The sequence below is a fragment of the Cyclopterus lumpus genome, chromosome 13 (genome assembly GCF_009769545.1).
Source record: "Cyclopterus lumpus isolate fCycLum1 chromosome 13, fCycLum1.pri, whole genome shotgun sequence".
Lineage (NCBI taxonomy): Eukaryota > Metazoa > Chordata > Actinopteri > Perciformes > Cyclopteridae > Cyclopterus > Cyclopterus lumpus.
In genome coordinates this window covers 21,741,022-21,764,909 of record NC_046978.1, presented here as the reverse complement: position 1 = coordinate 21,764,909, position 23,888 = coordinate 21,741,022, and the positions used below count along the sequence as shown (strand labels likewise).

At 44.7% G+C, this 23,888-nt stretch overlaps 1 protein-coding gene, 1 long non-coding RNA gene and 3 other non-coding genes across 9 annotated transcripts; all 5 read left to right on the top strand.

Annotated features, from left to right (window-relative positions):
* The first annotated feature begins 1,747 nt into the window (after positions 1–1,747).
* On the top strand, positions 1,748–2,256 carry LOC117741465. Its single transcript, XR_004610733.1, has 3 exons — positions 1,748–1,844; positions 1,957–2,096; positions 2,178–2,256. It is a non-coding gene; the product is annotated as an uncharacterized LOC117741465 (long non-coding RNA).
* Positions 2,257–4,787: 2,531 nt separating this feature from the next.
* atg16l1 (ATG16 autophagy related 16-like 1 (S. cerevisiae)) lies at positions 4,788–23,807 on the top strand. Of its 5 annotated transcripts, XM_034548496.1 has the most exons (21): positions 4,989–5,057; positions 5,148–5,251; positions 6,021–6,132; positions 6,207–6,300; positions 6,366–6,456; positions 6,553–6,626; positions 6,719–6,788; positions 7,316–7,497; positions 7,572–7,637; positions 7,711–7,797; positions 15,607–15,666; positions 17,345–17,450; positions 17,931–18,036; positions 18,262–18,332; positions 21,576–21,647; positions 22,035–22,155; positions 22,235–22,340; positions 22,452–22,601; positions 22,667–22,714; positions 23,033–23,134; positions 23,214–23,583. In XM_034548496.1, exons 3-21 carry the CDS (start codon positions 6,027–6,029, stop codon positions 23,305–23,307), a joined length of 1,806 nt encoding a protein of 601 aa, XP_034404387.1. In that variant the 5' UTR covers positions 4,989–5,057; positions 5,148–5,251; positions 6,021–6,026; the 3' UTR covers positions 23,308–23,583. The 5 variants fall into 5 exon arrangements, with proteins under 5 accessions (XP_034404384.1, XP_034404383.1, XP_034404386.1 ...); XM_034548493.1 differs by having other exon boundaries at positions 4,788–5,251; positions 17,348–17,450; positions 23,214–23,807; XM_034548492.1 differs by having other exon boundaries at positions 4,788–5,251.
* LOC117742217 lies at positions 6,908–7,185 on the top strand. The gene has a single exon (XR_004610977.1).
* Positions 17,577–17,855, top strand: LOC117742216. The gene has a single exon (XR_004610976.1).
* On the top strand, positions 21,693–21,968 carry LOC117742218. Its single transcript, XR_004610978.1, has one exon.
* Positions 23,808–23,888: the final 81 nt, after the last annotated feature.

Below are 23,888 nucleotides of genomic sequence, written 5' to 3'. Positions count from 1 at the left end.
GTCTGACCATTGGACTGGGGATGGAAGACAGACTGACCGTGGCCCCTAGGAGACTGCAGAACTCCTTCCAGAACTTGGAAATTAACTGGGGACCCCGGTCCGACACCACATCTGCAGGGAACCCATGGAGACAGAAAACATGAGAAAGGACAGCCTCTGCCATCTCCTTGGCAGAGGGCAATGAAATGGACCATCTTTGAGAATCGGTCCACCACTGAGAATGGTGGTGTTACCCTCGGACAGGGGAAACCCAGTGACAAAGTCTAGAGAAATGTCCGACCATGGGCGATGTGGAACTGGTAGCGGCCTTAGGAGGCCAGGTGGAGAAAGTCGGGGAACCTTACACTGTGCACACACCTGGCAGGCTGATACATACTCCCCAACCTCCCTCTCCATTGCGGGCCACCAGAACCGCTGCTTAATGACGAACATCGTCCTCCGAACGCCGGGGTGGCAGGAAACTCGAGACGAGTGGCCCCACTTGATGACTTGAGATCGGAGAGAAGAGGGAACAAACATCCTACTGGGGGGGCAACCATCAGGGGCAGAAACACTTGCGGCAGCTTGTCTCACCCTCTCCTCAATGTCCCACGTGATGGCCACAACCAGGCAGGAAGGGGCAGAATGCATAAGGGAGGGTTGGGGGAGGCAACAGGGTCAAACAGCCGAGACAGAGAGTCGGGTTTCACATTCTTGGAGCCTGGGCGATAAGACAAAGAAAAGTTAAACCCACTAAAGAATAGCGTCCACCTGGCTTGACGAGGGTTCAGTCTTTTGGCTGTCCACAGATACTCAAGATTTTTTATGATCCGTCCAGACCAGGAATGTGTGCTCCGCCCCCTCCAGCCAGTGCCGCCACTCCTCCAGGGCTATCTTGACGGCGAGAAGCTCCTGGACTCCATCCATCCATCCATTTTCAATACCGCTTATCCTCATTAGGGTCGCGGGGGCGCTGGAGCCTATCCCAGCTGACTCAAATGTCATAATTCCTCTCCGCAGAGGAAAGTCTCCGGGAAAGGAAAGCACAGGGGTGCAGCTTGTTATCCCCCACGGACCTTTGGGAGAGTATTGCTCCAACTCCCAAATCCGAGGCGTCCACCTCCACCACGAACTGCTGACGGGAGTCCGGGAGAGTAAGCAGCGGGGCAGTGGTGAACGCTCCGTTGAGCCGTTGGTCATGGTGGCCCACGAGAGCGCCTTGAGAGGCAAGAGCCTGACGGACAGAATCCTGGCCTGCTGAGTCCATCTTGGTCGGTTTGTACTATCAGTAGTGTTGTTACGAGATGTGCCAACGCTTCAAGCGTGTGTCGAGTAATGGAGGGGGCGTTTCCTCGAAGCGCGTATCGAGGCTTGCTTCATGTAGGGGAGGAGCCAAAAATGATGACGTCCGAAGCCTCGCTACCCGGCTGTACTACGTGACTGCTTCGGCAAGCGGTTCAGATTTTGCCGGGAGGTTTGACAGCAATATAAATCCCTCAGGCTGCATTCAAAATGTGTGTTGTTGGTTGAGAGTTTGGAGAGAGAGATAGTTTGGAGAGTTTGGAGAGTGAGGTGAGAAGGATAGGTGATAAGATGGAGCCAGCTAGGAAGAGGAGGATTTCCCCTGTGTGGGAACACTTTGATTTGATAACTCCTAATAAGGTAAGCTAAATCTAACTCTATTTCAGACTCATTAGGTTTGCTTATCAAGAACGGTATTTTGCACAGTTTCTTATTTTATTTAAAGGTGTGGTGTTTATTGTGCTCCAGGGAGTTGGGGTACAATAACAACACCTCATCCATGCTAAGGCATTACCGTGCCTTGCATGAGAATAAGGAGGAAACTGGAGCTTCACCCAGCCATGGTAAGTCATTACAATAATACAAATGTACCATCACAATTTGTCCCTGTTCACTTTTGTTTATTGTGCAAATAAAGACAGGTAACAGACACTGTATGTATTCTCTTTTAACCAGCCACCAGAAAACAAGAGCTGGATGAAGCCCTCGTCTCCATGATAGTGAAGGACACACAGCCTTTCACTGTTGTGGATGATGTTGGATTCAGGGCATTTGTGTCCAAACTGGATCCTAATTATGTTATCCCTACAAGGCAGGTGTGTATGGGTGGGTGCATGCATGAAACAAGAGTACTTTATTGTGTCTCACAGTTCAGCACTATATTTTTTTTCTTTTAGGCTCTGAAGGCCATGGTGGAGGCCAAGTATGAGTTGGCTAAGGAGAAGGCTAAGGCTAAAATGGAAACGGTGGTTGCTGATAGCCTTACGTCTGACATGTGGACATCCATCAATATGGATGCCTACCTGGCAGTAACATGCCATTTTGTGGGTGAGAATACCAAGCTCAGTTCAGTGCTGTTAGGAGTGCAGGCATTCCCCCAATCACACACTGCTGAAAATATAGCTTGTGTGAAAGCCTCCTTGATGGAGGAATGGGGAATCACTAATAAGGTGACATTTATATAGACTAGCTCTTGCGTTTTTGTGCACGCCAGCGTCTTCTGTACCCTGTGAAAGGGTGTTTTCAAAGGCCGGAGAGGTTGTGTCCAAAAAAAAGGAATTGTTTAAAACCAAAAACTGTTGAGAAACTGTTATTTCTGAATAAAAATGAATAAAATGTCCCCTGTCCTGTACATCACTGTCCAAGTTCCACAAGCATATTCAGTCCTCTTTTCCTAGTTCCACAAGCACTTTCACTGTCCTGCCTGCTTAAGCCCATGCCATTTCCCTAAAGTGACATAATAACATTATTACACCACCTGCCTTACCATACAACACTACCATTTTGGGAAAATGTTCACACACAGGATACATTCAAAACATATTTTATTATGCACATATGTGATCATTTATTTACAGAAATTATTTGGGCATACATTTTTGTAATTCAGTCATTCCCAACAGCCATAACAGACACAACAATTCAATGCATCACATTGTGGTTCAGATACAGCTGCCTGTGATTATACTTTTGGCCACTAGGTGGTGTCGTGTGCACATGAAGCTTCGAGTAATGAACCCTTTCTCGAACCAATTGGCTGAAGTGGTTCGATGCCTCATGAGGCTTCATCTCGCCATCACTAACTATCAGGAACTGGTACCACGGAGGCAGGACCCAATAAGCAGACGCGAGGCAGTTTCAACAAGGCAAGCTTTACTTGTGACGACACCAAAAGACAAACCGACACAGGACAGGGAGTTGACAGACTAAATACACAGGGGAACGAGACACAGGCGGAAACAATGAGGGCGGGACTTGCAATCACACAGGAGGGCGGCACACGAGGAGGGAGGAGTCTGGAACGAGAGACAAGGTGAGTGACAGACAACACAACGGAGCGACCCAGAAGGTCTGGGTGTAACACGTTGTGGATACATTGTACACTATTGATAAAGTGTACATTATGGATACATTGTGTAGTGGCCATTTGTCCAATAAATCAAAAACAAACATAAATCAAATTGCCACTGACGCACCGTGGGTTTGTGGTTTACGCAGCCAAAAGAAAGCATTGTCCATTCAGGATTCCGTTTTTCTGATCATTTATTTAACTAAACAAAACAAGCAAACAAACAAAAGAACAAAGGAACACTTAACGCTGCCTCTCCTGCACTGGTAAAAAACCATAGGCCTACCCAGGTGCATGCTGGTCCTGTACCTGCCTACTCCTACATATAACCCCAGGTGCCCACAGTGTTACGAAATTAACGAACAAATGAACAACCAGAGGACTAAATATATCTAGACAACAACAACAATAATGAATTAAACAAACTAAAAACTACAAGAAAAAAGCTATTCTAATATATCAAAACATCTAACCTAAATAAGCAAACAACCTGAATGATTAAACAATACTACTTGTCAATAAAATAACTAAATACTAATATCAAATAAATAGCTCCAACATTCCGGCCCCTAAATGTGCATACAATCACAATTACATATTGTTCTCAACCGGAGCTGTTCCTGCAACATACATTTCAATGGCAAACTAGGAAATTAGGAATATTCTATGTGTTAACCTTAAGTGAATCTTCTTGATGAACCTACAAAAAGAAAAATAAGAGAGAAAATAGAGGTAGAGAATGATAGAGGTAGAGAAAGCATTAGTCCATGATGCTAAACTGCTGCTTCCAATAGCAGACAGAGCTTTGTCACCGGCCTCTCCAGCATGCTGGTTCTTGTACTAATATCAAATAAATAGCTCCAACATATTGTACAATATGGATAAATTGTACATTATGGATACATTGTAATTATGGATACATTTTATATTATGGATAAATTGTAATATTGGATACATTGTACATTACGAATAAATTGTAATTATGGATACATTGTAATTATGGATAACATGTAATTATGGATAACATGTAATTATGGATACATTGTAATTATGGATAAAGTGTAACTATGGATACATTGTACACTATGGATCAATTGTAATTAGGAATACATTGTAATTATGGATAAAGTGTACATTATGGATACATTGCAATTATGGATAAGGTGTACATTATGGATAAATTGTAATTATGGATCAATTGTACACTATGGATACACTGTAATTATGGATAAAGTGTACATTATGGATACATTGTACACCAAACAGTCCACAGTAAAAATCAATCAAACAATAGCGTAATCCAGACAATAAGAAAACATACTAATATCACGTCTTTGTGGTGGGCTACTCCTCCACTGTGATTGGACGACAAGTCCATGAGGTCTAAGAAAGGTAGTGAGGAGACGACATAGGACGTAATGTGGACGGTATGACCACAAAGGAAGCACACAGCAACAGGCTGCAACAGGACTTCCTGCTGGAAACAACAACTTCTCCAACGTTCGGCTCTGTGGTCCCACTCGACGTCATAATCGCGCGACCATCCCGGAAGTGTGTGCAGGAGCCAAAATGGCGCCGAATTGGAGGGAGGCAACGGAAGAAGCTGATGTCGGTTAAGAAAAAGAGAACTAGGAGCACCGTGACTATACACCGTTGAGGTTACCCGAGAAGAAGAAAAGGGCCACAGTTAGACCGGAGAAGAAGAAAGGAGCCACAGTTAGACCGGAGAAGAAGAAAGGAGCCACAGTTAGACCGGAGAAGAAGAAAGGAGCCACAGTTAGACCGGAGAAGAAGAAAGGAGCCACAGTTAGACCGGAGAAGAAGAAAGGAGCCACAGTTAGACCGGAGAAGAAGAACCTAACGCAGTTAAACAGTAGAAGAAGAATAACGCAGTTAAATGGTGTAAGTTTAAATGTTTTTTTCTTTTTAACGAACGTCTGCAGGAAGTAGCTAACTTGACACGCTAACATGTCGAGTCACCGGGACCCGTTCCATGGTTCTAGGGGAACCCAGACCCACCGGGACCGGGTCTCAGACAGACGTGTTGATGCTGGTTTCCTTTAGCGGGTTAGCTAGACATGCTAACAGAGGCAGCTCACCACGTGACCATGCTTATTGACGTAATCTGCGCGTTAATTCAAGTTCGACAAGTGAGTCACCTGAGTTAATAATGACGTCACGTTCTGGTGAATTATGGTGCGTGTTTACACACCGGACTCCCCTATTAACGGTTTACCGGTTCACTTCGTGTAAACACGGTTTCCGTAACCAGTTACGTCATCACATGGCGACTTATGTTGCCATCGATTTATATGCAGAATCTTTTAGTTTCGTGATTAAATACTTTACCATGTTTACACTTTATACAATAAACAATGAAGTACATATTGACAGTACAAGTACATCAAACCCAGTAATGGAGAAAGTACTCCATTCTATTCTGTCATACGTACTTCTACTATAAATGGAGTTACAGTAGAAGTACTTATACAATGCTATTAATACAGTAAAGTGCTTATACAATGCTATTAATACAGTAGAAATAATTATACCACACTATAGAGAAGTACTTGTACCACGCTATAAATACAGTTATAGTAGAAGTACGTATACCACACTATAAACATATGTACGAGACCACAGTAAGTGTGTGTGTGTGTGTGTGTGTCAGGTGGTAATGGCGGAGCGGCGGGTGGAGTGTTCGTGGAAGAGACACGTCTCAGAGCAGCTGAAGATCAGAGACCGAGTTCAGAGACAGGCCTTTGAGGAGATCGTCCTCCAGTGTGAGTCTCACCTCCTGTCTCTCCCTGCCTCAGTGTAGACAGACAGTTTCATGACAGTCTCTCTTTCTGGTTAGATAACCGTCTGCTGGAGAAGTCCGACCTTCAGACCGTTCTGTCAGAACGATACCAGACGGACAAGTATGACGTCCAGAGAGGACACGAGGCCAGGTGAGTCCTCAAGTTCCTGTCTCCTTTGTTGGGTGCCCTGTGACGTGTCCCTGTCTCCCCCTCAGCTCGGGGACTGACGTCCTGCAGCAGGAGATGTCTCAGATGAGAATCAAACACCAGGAGGAGCTGACGGAGCTGCACAAGAAACGAGGAGAGGTGGGTCATCTCACACAGGAAGTGATGTCATCGGCATCTCACACAGGAAGAAGATGTCCCAAGGTCACATGAAGTCCTTGTGTGTTTGTCCTGCAGCTCGCTCAGAACGTGATCGAACTGAACAACCAGATTCAACAGAAGGACAAGGAGATCCAGAGCAACACGGCCAGGTGAACGGACACACCTAATATACACACACCTATGTAGTACACAGAGTTTACCTGCAGCAGGGGATAAAAGGCTTGTCCCTGTGTGTCTCCAGGATGTTGGAGTACCAGCAGCAGATCACCAGCCTGGAGGGAGACTGTCGGGAGCTGAGGAGCTTCCTGCAGGTAAACCTTCACTTGGACCTGACGAGTGTTCCTATCTGACACAATGACAGTTGCGGGAAGGTTACAGCAGACTTTGGTGTTGAAGACTTCAACAGTTGAGCGTTTCGAGATGTGATGAAGGTCTGTGATGAGCAGTAAAAGGTCTGATTACCCACAATCCTCTCCTGCTGCCCTCTGGCTCCCAGCAGCCCCTGCTCTGTGCTCTCATTATGCTCTAGTGCTGCAGTGGTGGTCCCAGGAGCTGCTGACAGACAACAGGATGTGACATCACAGTGAGTCTGTACAGAGACCCTACAGGCTCAGTGTGATGATGACTGACATCCAACAGAACCAATCAGCATGGAGTGTGAGGGGCAGGAGGAGGCGGGGCCTGATCTCAAGTTTTCAACCTGAGACCTTTCATTTCTTTCTAAACGTCTGATTCTGTGAAGAAAGAAACACTATGAACTGTTTCCACATCAAACATGTTGAGTTTAACCCCAACAGGAAATGGACCATAACTTACATGACTTCCTGTGTCCCTGCAGGACCTAGAGAGGGCCAACCAGACCCTAAAAGATGAGTACGACGCCCTGCAGATCACCTTCTCTGCTTTGGAGGAGAAGCTGAGGAAGACCACCGAAGACAACCAGGAGCTGGTGTCCCGCTGGATGGCCGAGAAGGCTCAGGAGGCCAACAAGCTGAACGCCGAGAACGAGAAGGACAGCAGGTGAGCCGCACACATGGAGGGGGGTGGGGGGTCGCCTGATGGACAGCTGGTTGATCCTCTGGTTGGTGTTTCAGGCGTAGACAAGCCAAACTGCAGAAGGAACTGGCCGACGCAGCCAAAGAGCCGCTGCCCATCGAGCCGTCAGTACTCTTTCATCTGCTTTACAGAAATATTGCTGTGTCGTGTCCCAACTGACTCTGTGTTGTTCCTCAGGGACGACGACATTGAGGTTCTGGCAGAGGACGGGGGCAAGGGGGCTGGAGAGACCTCCCCGAAGAGGCCGCTCATCAGAACTCCGAGGTAAGACCAGTATGAACTAATGGGCTGGACTGGGAGACACTAAAAGTATTAAGGTAAAACGTTCCTGCAGCAGCGTGTGTTGGTTTCAGGCTCCGAGGCCGTGAGGAAGATATATCACCGGTATTCTTCATATCACCTGTAGTCTTCTAATAATAATAATAATAATTAAAGCTGCAAGCAGCGATGTGCGGGTCCTCGTTCCTCCTCCACGTCGGGGTACTGGCTGGCCGCCGGCTCACGCGGCCGAGAATGTCTGTGACCGTCGGAGTGAGCATCTGTGAGTTAAACGTTTTTTCCTGCATGGAGCGATGCTGGAAATGATATTTTACTGCAAACAACCACCACTTACTGTATGGCCCGAGACAACATGCATCAACATAATACATTTGAAGTGGATCTGATAAATTCCCTTCATCGGGAGTTCAGTAACGTATAGTCAAGAAATACACACATTTATGGAAAAATCACACAACACTCAAAATGGTTGACTTTTGGTACAGTTTAGAGCATGGTCCCAAAAGTTATTTTTAAGTTAACATGTGTTACATGTCTCCTGGCCAAATGAATCTCAAGGAGCTGGGCAGGCTTGTGGTAACAGCAGTTTATTCCACATCTGCATTCATGACAAAGGACAACATGGTACGGTCATCTCGTGTGGGCAACAGCTCTGTCTATTCGTGAATCCTGCGTTGCTCTAAGGAGTACCCATTTTTAATACACTAGTACAATGAAACAGTGATCGTACAGTGGGTTTAAATGCATGTGAATAAATGAAATGAAATGGAACGGAAACTGTCTCTTAAATGTATGCGGAGAAATACAGAATAAATATATAATCCAAAATATATTTATACAGATGTCTCACACTGTACTGTTACCTTTTGTTTAACGTATTCATTTTATAATAACAATTGTGAAACAGAGTAAACATGTAGATTATAAAAACATACCCCATCTGCATGTTTAAAACATTAATACACTCAACAGAACAACATACTTTGACATACCTGCATTCATCACAAAGGACCACACAGTTCCGTCATGTCGTGTGGACAACAGCACATGCTCAGTCTAGAAAGACGGCATCACGTTAGTGTTAGCTAGCTGTACTGGAGACATTTTTTACTGCCAATAAAACACATAGTTAACTTAATGAAAACATGGTGAATATAATCTAAGACAATTACTATTCAAACAAATAAAGCCAGCTCAACTTTTGTGTACTTTCCCATTAACACTATACTGTCCACAGACATTTATAGACACGTTACCTATTTGTGAATCCTGCATTGCTCTGAGGATTGACCAGAGTCCTTTGCGTCTATTACTCAGCGCAGGTACACATTTACAACAGCATGTGGCATAGTTTTCCCATTTAGCGGGATTTAACTTGAACCGTTTCAACTGTGTTACACATGCGCTTCCCAAATTTTGTATTTCTGTCAAACCTAGCATGGTCCCAAGAGACTTTATTTTCAGTTTACATGCGTTACATATGCCTAGCAAGTTTCATACATGTAGGTCAAATGTAGCGCTGGGGCTGCTTAAATAATATTTGTAGGGGGCGCTATCGAGCCGAATTGCCATTTTGAAGCATTAAAATCATATCCGGTAACTACATCTTTGACTCAATGTGTATACCAAGTTAAGTTACAAATCAAATATGTTAAGTCCTTCCAAAGCCCCTTCATTGTTTACTGCGAAGAATGGATTGCCACGGCAACAGCGTAACACAAGACATAAAATGCTTTGTGTGCATCATGAAAGTCTTACGTTTGTGTGGAACAAATTTTATGTCGATCTGATTTACCTACTAAGAGAAGGAAACTTTTACTTCCTGTTGCCCGTAGGTGGCGCTATGACTATAATAAAAATGTTTTGACTGTACATGTCTTCAGGCCTGGAGTCTCATCACACATTTGGAAATTTGTTGAGTTACATTGGTTTATTCACGGCGAAGGATCAAACTTTGCCGGTGCTCCGCCCTTCAACGAATCCATACAATCTTAACGGTGAAGCATTATCAAGATCTTTTCTGACTCATTTTGAGAGGGATCTGATTAATTTATGAGGATATGGGTATAAGAGTAGCAAACATGTAACTTCCTGTTACCAATAGGTGGCTCTATCACTAGAATTCAAAATCAGCATATGGATGTCTTCAGGGTCAGTATGTCATGACATATGAGAAATATGGAGCAGATTACATAATGTATGACCGAGTTAAAACAACTTCCATTTTCATGGCGAATGGTGTTTTTTGCCGCTGCTCCAAACGTACAAAAACAACGAGGAGTTAGCAGACGTGGTGTCGGTCAAACACAACAAGACGTTAGACGTGGTGTCGGTCAAACACAACAAGACATTTGAAGACGTGGTGTCGGTCAAACACAACAAGACGTTAGACGTGGTGTCGGTCAAACACAACAAGACGTTAGACGTGGTGTCGGTCAAACACAACGAGACGTTAGACGTGGTGTCGGTCAAACACAACGAGACGTTAGCAGACGTGGTGTCAGTCAAACACAACGAGACGTTAGACGTGGTGTCGGTCAAACACAACGAGACGTTAGACGTGGTGTCGGTCAAACACAACGAGACGTTAGAAGACGTGGTGTCGGTTAAACACAACAAGACATTTGAAGACGTGGTGTCGGTCAAACACAACGAGACGTTAGAAGACGTGGTGTCGGTCAAACACAACGAGTCGTTAGACGTGTTGTCGGTCAAACACAACGAGACGTTAGAAGACGTGGTGTCGGTTAAACACAACGAGTCGTTAGACGTGTTGTCGGTCAAACACAACGAGACGTTAGAAGACGTGGTGTCGGTTAAACACAACGAGTCGTTAGGAGACGTGTTGTCGGTCAAACACAACGAGACGTTAGAAGACGTGGTGTCGGTCAAACACAACGAGACATTTGAAGACGTGGTGTCGGTCAAACACAACGAGACGTTCGACGTGGTGTCGGTCAAACACAACGAGACGTTAGAAGACGTGGTGTCGGTCAAACACAACGAGGCGTTCGACGTGGTGTCGGTCAAACACAACGAGGCGTTAGACGTGGTGTCGGTCAAACACAACGAGACGTTAGACGTGGCGTCGGTCAAACACAACGAGACGTTAGACGTGGTGTCGGTCAAACACAACGAGACGTTCGACGTGGTGTCGGTCAAACACAACGAGACGATAGACGTGGTGTCGGTCAAACACAACGAGACATTAGAAGACGTGTCGGTTAAACACAACGAGTCGTTAGGAGACGTGGTGTCGGTCAAACACAACGAGACGTTAGAAGACGTGTCGGTCAAACACAACGAGTCGTTAGGAGACGTGTTGTCGGTCAAACACAACGAGACGTTAGAAGACGTGGTGTCGGTTAAACACAACGAGACGTTAGAAGACGTGGTGTCGGTCAAACACAACGAGACGTTAGAAGACGTGGTGTCGGTCAAACACAACGAGGCGTTAGACGTGGTGTCGGTCAAACACAACGAGACGTTAGAAGACGTGGTGTCGGTCAAACACAACGAGGCGTTAGACGTGGCGTCGGTCAAACACGACGAGACGTTAGACGACGTGTTGTCGGTCAAACACAACGAGACGTTAGAAGACGTGGTGTCGGTTAAACACAACGAGACGTTAGAAGACGTGGTGTCGGTCAAACACGACGAGACGTTAGACGACGTGTTGTCGGTCAAACACAACGAGACGTTCGACGTGGTGTCGGTCAAACACAACGAGACGATAGACGTGGTGTCGGTCAAACACAACGAGACATTAGAAGACGTGTCGGTTAAACACAACGAGTCGTTAGGAGACGTGGTGTCGGTCAAACACAACGAGACGTTAGAAGACGTGGTGTCGGTCAAACACAACGAGTCGTTAGGAGACGTGTTGTCGGTCAAACACAACGAGACGTTAGAAGACGTGGTGTCGGTTAAACACAACGAGACGTTAGAAGACGTGGTGTCGGTCAAACACAACGAGACGTTAGAAGACGTGGTGTCGGTCAAACACAACGAGGCGTTAGAAGACGTGGTGTCGGTCAAACACAACGAGGCGTTAGACGTGGCGTCGGTCAAACACAACGAGACGTTAGACGTGTTGTCGGTCAAACACAACGAGACGTTAGACGACGTGTTGTCGGTCAAACACGACGAGACGTTAGACGACGTGTTGTCGGTCAAACACGACGAGACGTTAGACGACGTGTTGTCGGTCAAACACGACGAGACGTTAGAAGACGTGGTGTCGGTTAAACACAACGAGACGTTAGAAGACGTGTTGTCGGTCAAACACGACGAGACGTTAGAAGACGTGTTGTCGGTCAAACACGACGAGACGTTAGACGACGTGTTGTCGGTCAAACACAACGAGACGTTAGAAGACGTGGTGTCGGTTAAACACAACGAGACGTTAGAAGACGTGGTGTCGGTCAAACACGACGAGACGTTAGACGACGTGTTGTCGGTCAAACACAACGAGACGTTAGAAGACGTGGTGTCGGTTAAACACAACGAGACGTTAGAAGACGTGGTGTCGGTCAAACACAACGAGACGTTAGATGACGTGTTGTCGGTCAAACACAACGAGACGTTCGACGTGGTGTCGGTCAAACACAACGAGACGTTCGACGTGGTGTCGGTCAAACACAACGAGATGTTCGACGTGGTGTCGGTCAAACACAACGAGGCGTTAGAAGACGTGTTGTCGGTTAAACACAACGAGACGATAGACGTGGTGTCGGTCAAACACAACGAGACGTTCGACGTGGTGTCGGTCAAACACAACGAGACGTTAGAAGACGTGGTGTCGGTCAAACACAACGAGGCGTTAGAAGACGTGTTGTCGGTTAAACACAACGAGACGATAGACGTGGTGTCGGTCAAACACAACGAGACGTTAGAAGACGTGTTGTCGGTCAAACACAACGAGACGATAGAAGACGTGTTGTCGGTCAAACACAACGAGACGATAGAAGACGTGTTGTCGGTTGAACACAACGAGGCGTTAGAAGACGTGTTGTCGGTCAAACACAACGAGACGATAGAAGACGTGTTGTCGGTCAAACACAACGAGACGTTAGAAGACGTGTTGTCGGTCAAACACAACGAGACGATAGAAGACGTGTTGTCGGTCAAACACAACGAGGCGTTAGAAGACGTGGTGTCGGTCAAACACAACGAGGCGTTAGAAGACGTGGTGTCGGTCAAACACAACGAGGCGTTAGAAGACGTGTTGTCGGTCAAACACAACGAGACATTAGAAGACGTGGTGTCGGTCAAACACAACGAGACGATAGAAGACGTGTTGTCGGTCAAACACAACGAGACGATAGAAGACGTGTTGTCGGTTGAACACAACGAGGCGTTAGAAGACGTGTTGTCGGTCAAACACAACGAGACGATAGAAGACGTGTTGTCGGTCAAACACAACGAGGCGTTAGAAGACGTGGTGTCGGTCAAACACAACGAGGCGTTAGAAGACGTGGTGTCGGTCAAACACAACGAGGCGTTAGAAGACGTGTTGTCGGTCAAACACAACGAGACATTAGAAGACGTGGTGTCGGTCAAACACAACGAGACATTAGAAGACGTGTTGTCGGTCAAACACAACGAGACGATAGACGTGGTGTCGGTCAAACACAACGAGACATTAGAAGACGTGGTGTCGGTCAAACACAACGAGACGATAGAAGACGTGGTGTCGGTCAAACACAACGAGACGTTAGAAGACGTGGTGTCGGTCAAACACAACGAGACGTTCGACGTGGTGTCGGTCAAACACAACGAGGCGTTAGAAGACGTGTTGTCGGTCAAACACAACGAGACGATAGAAGACGTGTTGTTGGTCAAACACAACGAGGCGTTAGAAGACGTGTTGTCGGTCAAACACAACGAGACGATAGAAGACGTGTTGTCGGTCAAACACAACGAGGCGTTAGAAGACGTGGTGTCGGTCAAACACAACGAGGCGTTAGAAGACGTGGTGTCGGTCAAACACAACGAGGCGTTAGAAGACGTGTTGTCGGTCAAACACAACGAGACATTAGAAGACGTGGTGTCGGTCAAACACAACGAGACATTAGAAGACGTGTTGTCGGTCAAACACAACGAGACGATAGACGTGGTGTCGGTCAAACACAACGAGACATTAGAAGACGTGGTGTCGGTCAAACACAACGAGACGATAGAAGACGTGGTGTCGGTCAAACACAACGAGACGTTAGAAGACGTGGTGTCGGTCAAACACAACGAGACGTTCGACGTGGTGTCGGTCAAACACAACGAGGCGTTAGAAGACGTGTTGTCGGTCAAACACAACGAGACGATAGAAGACGTGTTGTTGGTCAAACACAACGAGGAGTTAGAAGACGTGGTGTCGGTCAAACACAACGAGACGTTAGAAGACGTGTTGTCGGTCAAACACAACGAGACGATAGAAGACGTGTTGTCGGTCAAACACAACGAGGCGTTAGAAGACGTGTTGTTGGTCAAACACAACGAGGCGTTAGAAGACGTGGTGTCGGTCAAACACAACGAGACATTAGAAGACGTGGTGTCGGTCAAACACAACGAGGCGTTAGAAGACGTGGTGTCGGTCAAACACAACGAGACATTAGAAGACGTGTTGTCGGTCAAACACAACGAGACATTAGAAGACGTGGTGTCGGTCAAACACAACGAGACATTAGAAGACGTGTTGTCGGTCAAACACAACGAGACATTAGAAGACGTGTTGTCGGTCAAACACAACGAGACATTAGAAGACGTGTTGTCGGTCAAACACAACGAGACATTAGAAGACGTGTTGTCGGTCAAACACAACGAGACATTAGAAGACGTGGTGTCGGTCAAACACAACGAGACATTAGAAGACGTGTTGTCGGTCAAACACAACGAGACATTAGAAGACGTGGTGTCGGTCAAACACAACGAGACATTAGAAGACGTGTTGTCGGTCAAACACAACGAGACATTAGAAGACGTGGTGTCGGTCAAACACAACGAGGCGTTAGAAGACGTGTTGTCGGTCAAACACAACGATGCGTTAGAAGACGTGTTGTCGGTCAAACACAACGAGGCGTTAGAAGACGTGTTGTCGGTCAAACACAACGAGGCGTTAGAAGACGTGTTGTCGGTCAAACACAACGAGGCGTTAGAAGACGTGGTGTTGGTCAAACACAACGAGGCGTTAGAAGACGTGTTGTCGGTCAAACACAACGAGGCGTTAGAAGACGTGTTGTCGGTCAAACACAACGAGGCGTTAGAAGACGTGGTGTCGGTCAAACACAACGAGGCGTTAGAAGACGTGGTGTCGGTCAAACACAACGAGGCGTTAGAAGACGTGTTGTCGGTCAAACACGACGAGGCGTTAGAAGACGTGGTGTCGGTCAAACACAACAAGACATTTGAAGACGTGGTGTCGGTCAAACACGACGAGACGTTAGACGACGTGGTGTCGGTCAAACACAACGAGACATTAGAAGACGTGTTGTCGGTCAAACACAACGAGGCGTTAGAAGACGTGTTGTCGGTCAAACACAACGAGGCGTTAGAAGACGTGTTGTCGGTCAAACACAACGAGGCGTTAGAAGACGTGTTGTCGGTCAAACACAACGAGGCGTTAGAAGACGTGGTGTCGGTCAAACACAACGAGGCGTTAGAAGACGTGGTGTCGGTCAAACACAACGAGGCGTTAGACGTGGTGTCGGTCAAACACAACGAGACATTAGAAGACGTGGTGTCGGTCAAACACAACGAGACGTTAGACTCTTTCTGATTTTAGTTTCTATGTTTCTGCAGTAAGAACATCGCCCAGCCTCCTCCTGGTGGTCTGCTGGACTCCTTCTCCAACATATTTGGGTATGTAGCTGTTAGATCTTTGGTCCAGGGCTCTGCAGGTCTCTGTCGACTGTCGGTGTCGTGATTGACCAACTGTCTGTCTGACTGTAGCGTGTCTGAGTGTGTCCAGTGTGGACTCGTTCCCCCACTCTCCAGGTGAAGGACTGTGTGTGTTCACCTGTTCACACTCTGATTGACAGCTAGCTGACTCGTTCTCATACTTTTAAATAAAAGATTATATTTATTCTCATTTTATTTTTATTCTCATTTCCTCTTTCGATTGTTTATCACTCAATAATAACATCGTACCCACTAAGTTCATATCACAGGTTTCAGAGGAAGAGTCCTGTGATTGGCCGTCAGAGGAAGAGTCCTGTGATTGGCCGTCAGAGGAAGAGTCCTGTGATTGGCCATCAGAGTATTAGTCCTGTGATTGGCCGTCAAAGTAATAGTCCTGTGATTGGCCGTCAGAGGAAGAGTCCTGTGATTGGCCGTCAGAGGAAGAGTCCTTTGATTGGCCGTCAAAGTAATAGTCCTGTGATTGGCCGTCAGAGGAAGAGTCCTGTGATTGGCCGTCAGAGGAAGAGTCCTGTGATTGGCCGTCAGAGGAAGAGTTTTGTGATTGGCCGTCGAAGTAATAGTCCTGTGATTGGCCGTCAGAGAAAGAGTTTCGTGATTGGCCGTCAGAGAAAGAGTTTCGTGATTGGCCGTGTGAAGATTGTGGTGACGTGATTATCCAACAGTAATCAGTTATAGAGAGACTTACTGTTGATCCTCACAGTCTGTATTCAGTTATCTGAAGTGGATCAGCAGATCTTTTTGTTAAATAACCAGATCTATTATTATTATTATTATGATATGTTTATTTAAAGCTTTATAGCTGCTGATAGATTGTTTCATTGATTGTTTAAGTTCCTCTAATTCACAAGACCTTCAGTCTTTGATGATGATTTATAATTTAGCCTGATTATTTCTGGCCCAGCTCTAATAGCATGTCTCTCTGGTAAATGGAACCAGTTTGACTTCTCACATTACTGCGAGTGATTATTGATAATGCCAATCGAAGGTTTCAGCACTGGTTCTCTAATCTGACACTAAACGACCCCAAGGATCCGACTGACGCTGAGCAGACCAGCTTTACTAAACCTGGTCCTAACTTTAAGTGGAGTATACTTAATAATTAAATTACGTAGTCCAGGAACGGAGACATTATTTTTTAAATGAGGCCAATCATTTGTACGAACAAGATATAATTCCTCAATATAATCAAAAGGGTTTTATTATTTTGTGCTCATAAGACGTGTCTCTAACTGGTTAATACACGCATGTCTGAAATCATGTTCAACAGACTGTTGTAAAGTTCCTTCTGCACATCAATCCACAAAGAATTCTGAATCACTTAAAACTATCGGCTTCACCTATAACCTCAGGTGTCCATACCTACCTTGTGTCGCCAGCCTTAACACCCGAGAAAAGAGCTAACAGCCCTAGTGCACAAGGTTGTTGGACTGGGTTTGGTGGGACTGGTAGGCCTGGGGCTGGAGTTGGTTAGGCTGGGGTTGGTGGGACGGGTTGGTTAGACGAGGGCTGGTAGGACTAGGAGTGGGACTAGGGCTGGTAAAACTGGGGTTGGTGGGACTGGGACTAGGGTTGTTATGCTGTTATAAGACTATTTTGTGACTGTACTCCTCTTCCTCAGCAGGCGTCGACCTGCCAACTCTTCCAGCTCTTCACCTGAAAACAATGAAGCCCCTTCTGGAGTGTGTGCAGAGGTTCGAGTCCCTTCAACAGCTCTGCACGTGTTTGTAAGTAACCAGTGGAGCAGCACATGATGGTTGGTCTGGGAGACCAGTTTGAAATGCCACATGACTCAATGCTCATTGTATTGTGAGTTGTGTAGCGTTTGCCAGCTCATCAATGAAATCGTCATTGGTCAGTGATGAGCAGTAAAAGGTCTGATTACCCACAATCCTCTCCTGCTGCCCTCCGGCTCCCAGCAGCCCCTGCTCTGTGCTCCCATTATGCTCAAGTGCTGCAGTGGTGGTCCCAGGAGCTGCTGACAGACAGGATGTGACATCACAGTGAGTCTGTACAGAGATCCTACAGGCTCAGTGTGATGATGACTGACATCCAACAGAACCAATCAGCATGGAGCGTGAGGGGGGTGGAGGAGGAGGCGGGGCCTGATCTCAAGTTTTCAACCTGAGACCAAAACACAAATGTTTTTATTTCTATATTTATTATTATCTATTGCTCAGTGTGTGTGTGTGTGTGTGTGTGTCTAGGAAGCACACGACGGAGAGGTCAACGCAGTGAGGTTCAGCCCTGGATCTCGTCTCCTAGCAACAGGAGGGATGGACCGTAGGGTGAAACTGTGGGAGGTCGTTGCAGGTGAGTCCTCTGCAGTTTTCATGTAAATAAACTGATGTCATGATGTGGAGACCCATGTGAACAATGTGATGAGGTCACTTTATTCACATTCAGGACTCATCATCACTGTCTCTGTTATTGTCTTTGTGTTTCTGATCTCAGGCTGAAGTTAACCTCACTTTCATCCTGATCCTGAATTGAATCCTGATCTTGACTTTAATCCTGACTTAATCTCCCTGAGTTCAGGTCACTGTGAGCCTAAAGGCGCTCTAACCGGCAGCAACGCTGGAATCACCAGCATCGAGTTCGACAGCACTGTGAGTGTTTAATACGTTTACAGAAGTACTGTGAGTGTTTATTACAGTAGTACTGTGAGTGTTTATTACAGTAGTACTGTGAGTGTTTAATACGTTTACAGAAGTACTGTGAGTGTTTATTACAGTAGTACTGTGAGTGTTTAATACGTTTACAGAAGTACTGAGTGTTTATTACAGTAGTACTGTGAGTGTTTATTACAGTAGTACTGTGAGTGTTTAATACGTTTACAGAAGTACTGAGTGTTTATTACAGTAGTACTGTGAGTGTTTATTACAGTAGTACTGTGAGTGTTTAATACGTTTACAGAAGTACTGTGAGTGTTTATTACAGAAGTACTGTGAGTGTTTATTACAGTAGTACTGTGAGTGTTTATTACAGAAGTACTGTGAGTGTTTATTACAGTAGTACTGTGAGTGTTTATTACAGTAGTACTGTGAGTGTTTATTACAGAAGTACTGAGTGTTTAATACAGAAGTACTGAGTGTTTAATACAGTAGTACTGTGAGTGTTTATTACAGAAGTACTGTGTTTAATACAGTAGTACTGTGAGTGTTTAATACGTTTACAGAAGTACTGTGAGTGTTTATTACAGTAGTACTGTGAGTGTTTATTACAGTAGTACTGTGGGTGTTTAATACAGAAGTACTGTGAGTGTTTATTACAGTAGTACTGTGAGTGTTTATTACAGAAGTACTGTGAGTGTTTATTACAGAAGTACTGTGAGTGTTTATTACAGAAGTACTGTGAGTGTTTAATACGTTTACAGAAGTACTGTGAGTGTTTATTACAGAAGTACTGTGAGTGTTTATTACAGTAGTACTGTGAGTGTTTAATACAGAAGTACTGTGAGTGTTTAATACAGAAGTACTGTGAGTGTTTAATACGTTTACAGAAGTACTGTGAGTGTTTATTACAGAAGTACTGTGAGTGTTTATTACAGTAGTTCTGTGAGTGTTTATTACAGTAGTACTGTGAGTGTTTATTACAGAAGTACTGTGAGTGTTTATTACAGAAGTACTGTGAGTGTTTAATACGTTTACAGAAGTACTGTGAGTGTTTATTACAGAAGTACTGTGAGTGTTTATTACAGTAGTACTGTGAGTGTTTAATACAGAAGTACTGTGAGTGTTTATTACAGTAGTACTGTGAGTGTTTATTACAGTAGTACTGTGAGTGTTTATTACAGAAGTACTGTGAGTGTTTATTACAGAAGTACTGTGAGTGTTTATTACAGAAGTACTGTGAGTGTTTATTACAGAAGTACTGTGAGTGTTTAATACGTTTACAGAAGTACTGTGAGTGTTTAATACGTTTACAGAAGTACTGTGAGTGTTTAATACGTTTACAGTAGTACTGTGAGTGTTTATTACAGAAGTACTGTGAGTGTTTATTACAGTAGTACTGTGAGTGTTTATTACGTTTACAGAAGTACTGTGAGTGTTTAATACGTTTACAGAAGTACTGTGAGTGTTTAATACGTTTACAGAAGTACTGTGAGTGTTTATTACAGTAGTACTGTGAGTGTTTATTACAGTAGTACTGTGAGTGTTTAATACGTTTACAGTAGTACTGTGAGTGTTTATTACAGTAGTACTGTGAGTGTTTAATACGTTTACAGAAGTACTGTGAGTGTTTAATACGTTTACAGTAGTACTGTGAGTGTTTATTACAGTAGTACTGTGAGTGTTTATTACAGAAGTACTGTGAGTGTTTATTACAGAAGTACTGTGAGTGTTTAATACAGAAGTACTGTGAGTGTTTAATACAGTAGTACTGTGAGTGTTTAATACGTTTACAGAAGTACTGTGAGTGTTTAATACGTTTACAGAAGTACTGTGAGTGTTTATTACAGAAGTACTGTGAGTGTTTATTACAGTAGTACTGTGAGTGTTTAATACAGAAGTACTGTGAGTGTTTATTACAGTAGTACTGTGAGTGTTTATTACAGAAGTACTGTGAGTGTTTATTACAGAAGTACTGTGAGTGTTTATTACAGAAGTACTGTGAGTGTTTAATACGTTTACAGAAGTACTGTGAGTGTTTAATACGTTTACAGTAGTACTGTGAGTGTTTATTACAGAAGTACTGTGAGTGTTTATTACAGTAGTACTGTGAGTGTTTATTACGTTTACAGAAGTACTGTGAGTGTTTAATACGTTTACAGAAGTACTGTGAGTGTTTATTACAGTAGTACTGTGAGTGTTTAATACGTTTACAGAAGTACTGTGAGTGTTTAATACGTTTACAGTAGTACTGTGAGTGTTTATTACAGTAGTACTGTGAGTGTTTATTACAGAAGTACTGTGAGTGTTTATTACAGAAGTACTGTGAGTGTTTAATACGTTTACAGAAGTACTGTGAGTGTTTAATACGTTTACAGTAGTACTGTGAGTGTTTATTACAGAAGTACTGTGAGTGTTTATTACAGTAGTACTGTGAGTGTTTAATACGTTTACAGAAGTACTGTGAGTGTTTATTACAGTAGTACTGTGAGTGTTTATTACAGAAGTACTGTGAGTGTTTATTACAGAAGTACTGTGAGTGTTTATTACAGAAGTACTGTGAGTGTTTATTACAGAAGTACTGTGAGTGTTTATTACAGTAGTACTGTGAGTGTTTATTACAGAAGTACTGTGAGTGTTTATTACAGTAGTACTGTGAGTGTTTATTACAGTAGTACTGTGAGTGTTTATTACAGTAGTACTGTGAGTGTTTATTACAGTAGTACTGTGAGTGTTTAATACAGAAGTACTGTGAGTGTTTATTACAGTAGTACTGTGAGTGTTTATTACAGTAGTACTGTGAGTGTTTATTACAGTAGTACTGTGAGTGTTTATTACAGTAGTACTGTGAGTGTTTATTACAGTAGTACTGTGAGTGTTTAATACGTTTACAGAAGTACTGTGAGTGTTTAATACGTTTACAGAAGTACTGTGAGTGTTTATTACAGTAGTACTGTGAGTGTTTATTACAGAAGTACTGTGAGTGTTTATTACAGTAGTACTGTGAGTGTTTATTACAGTAGTACTGTGAGTGTTTAATACAGAAGTACTGTGAGTGTTTATTACAGTAGTACTGTGAGTGTTTATTACAGTAGTACTGTGAGTGTTTAATACAGAAGTACTGTGAGTTTATTACAGTAGCAATGTGACTTGAGAAATCGGGTTGTTAAGTTGTATCATGCAGAACAGTCAGACATAAAACTGTTATGTATATAGTTTATAATGATGTCTCCTCTTCAGGGCTCCTACCTGCTGGCCGCCTCCAACGACTTCGCCAGCCGGATCTGGACCGTAGACGACTACAGGCTGAGGGTGAGTCTTCTGAACCTTTGTCTGCTGTAACGTGTCCGGTCTTCTGGTCAGTGATGTCATGTAAAAGGTCTGAATCTCAGATCCCCCTCGTCGGCCATTTTGGCTCCCAGCAGCCCCTGCTCTGTGCTCCCATCATGCTCTAGTTTTGCAGTGGTGGTCCCAGGAGCTGCTGACAGACAGGATGTGACATCACAGTGAGTCTGTACAGAGACCCTACAGGCTCAGTGTGATGATGACTGACATCCAACAGAACCATACAGTATGGAGCGTGGGGCTGAGGGGGTGGGGCCTGAGTGCTGATCTCACTCTTTTACTGAGACCATAAGACTGAGACGGTTTCATGTTGCATCATGAGCTACTGGAGTTTGACTGTGTGTGTCTCTCTAGCACACCTTGACGGGTCACAGTGGGAAGGTGCTGTCAGCTCGCTTCCTATTGGACAATGCTCGAATCGTCTCCGGGAGCTACGACCGAACACTCAAGCTGTGGGACCTCCGCAGCAAAGTCTGTGCGTGATTCAATCGTCTTGTGACGAGTCAGCACATTGTGTTCCGTCCGAGTCGTCACCTGCTGTCTCACCTGTGCAGGTATGAAGACCGTCTTCGCTGGTTCCAGCTGTAACGACATTGTGTGCACGGAGCAGTGCGTCATGAGTGGACACTTTGATAAGAAGGTCAGATTCTGGGACATCAGGTCAGTTCGTATTTCTGTTTATTAATAACATATCTACTAACACTAATAATCGGTAATAACACCTGAACCACACTTTCCTTTGTCATTGATTGGTCTCATATTGTGCATCAGAACGGAGAGTAGAGGTCAGGAGCTGGAGCTGCTAGGCAGAGTGACCTCTCTGGACCTGAACCACGACCGCACCGAGCTGCTCACCTGCTCCAGAGACGACCTGGTGAAGATCATCGACCTGCGCACCAACGCTGTGAGACAGACGCTCAGGTGAGTTCAGGGGCAGGGAGAGCCGGCATGTTCTGATGCAGGTATTAACCTGTGTTTGTGTTTAGTGCTCAGGGCTTCAAGTGTGGAGCCGATTGGACCAGAGTCACCTTTAGGTGAGTGGATCTTCCTAAAATGACACTTGTGGTGTTTGTTTCACATAAAAGGCTATTATTTAAATGTTGAGTTTGTAAACAAGAGCCGATCAGGAAACATGGAGAACCATGTCCATGTGACCGTGTGCTTCTCCCATCACGGTGGCTCCTCCCATCATGTAGCTCCTCCCACAATGTAGCTCCTCCCATCAGTGTGAATGATGACTAGTGTTAAAGAGCTTTGAGCAGTTGGAAGACTAAAAAAGTGATATTTAATACAGATTTTAGATGTGTTGAATGGAGTCTGGCATTTAGAAGCCATGTTTTGTTTTTGCTCAGTCCTGACGGCCGCTATGTGGCCGGAGGATCAGCTGATGGATCTTTGTACATCTGGAACGTCCTGACGGGGATTGTGGACCGAACTCTGGACCGAAACCACAAGTAAGAACCAGATTAATGATGATATACAATAACAGTAGCAGTGACTTGGGTTTGATGTTTTGATGCTTGTGTTCTGCAGCTCTGCCATCAACTCGGTGTCCTGGTCGCCTTCAGGAGCATTCGTCGCCAGTGTGGAGAAAGGCGGTAGGGCCATCCTGTGGTCTGACATGTGATTGGCTGGAGAGGAAGGAGGAAGGAAGGAGGAAGAGATGATGAGTAGGACGTTGAACACTGGAGCTCCTGGTTGATGTACTCGGACTGAATCCGAAGGAGTGGACATGTTGCTCTGTCTTGTGGACATGTTTAACATAAACACAGCTTGAATCTGATGTTTACGTTCTATCTTCCGGACTCTTTGAGAAGCTTTTAATGTTTCAGAAACTCGTGATTTAATTGCCTCCACAATGTTTAAGACTTCATCAAGTTAATAAAAGGTGTGTGCGTGCGTGTGTGTGTGTGTGTGTGTGTGTGAGTGTACTGCTGAAGCTAGCAGACAGACTGCTGAGTCTGACTGACAGAAACTTATCAGCTCAGTAGAGACGAATGCTGCTAATCATGTGATGGAACAATCGTGTCAGAATCACAACAACAACAAATATTATGTAAAGACTTATTGATGTAGTATGTAGTTAATCCACATCTATATACTGTAAATATATATCATTTAAAACTACTGTATGTCGATAAATGTTGTCTCAGTTGCTGTTTCTAATCTCGACTCTCGAAGGTCCACTGCTTGTTTGTTCCAGCTTTC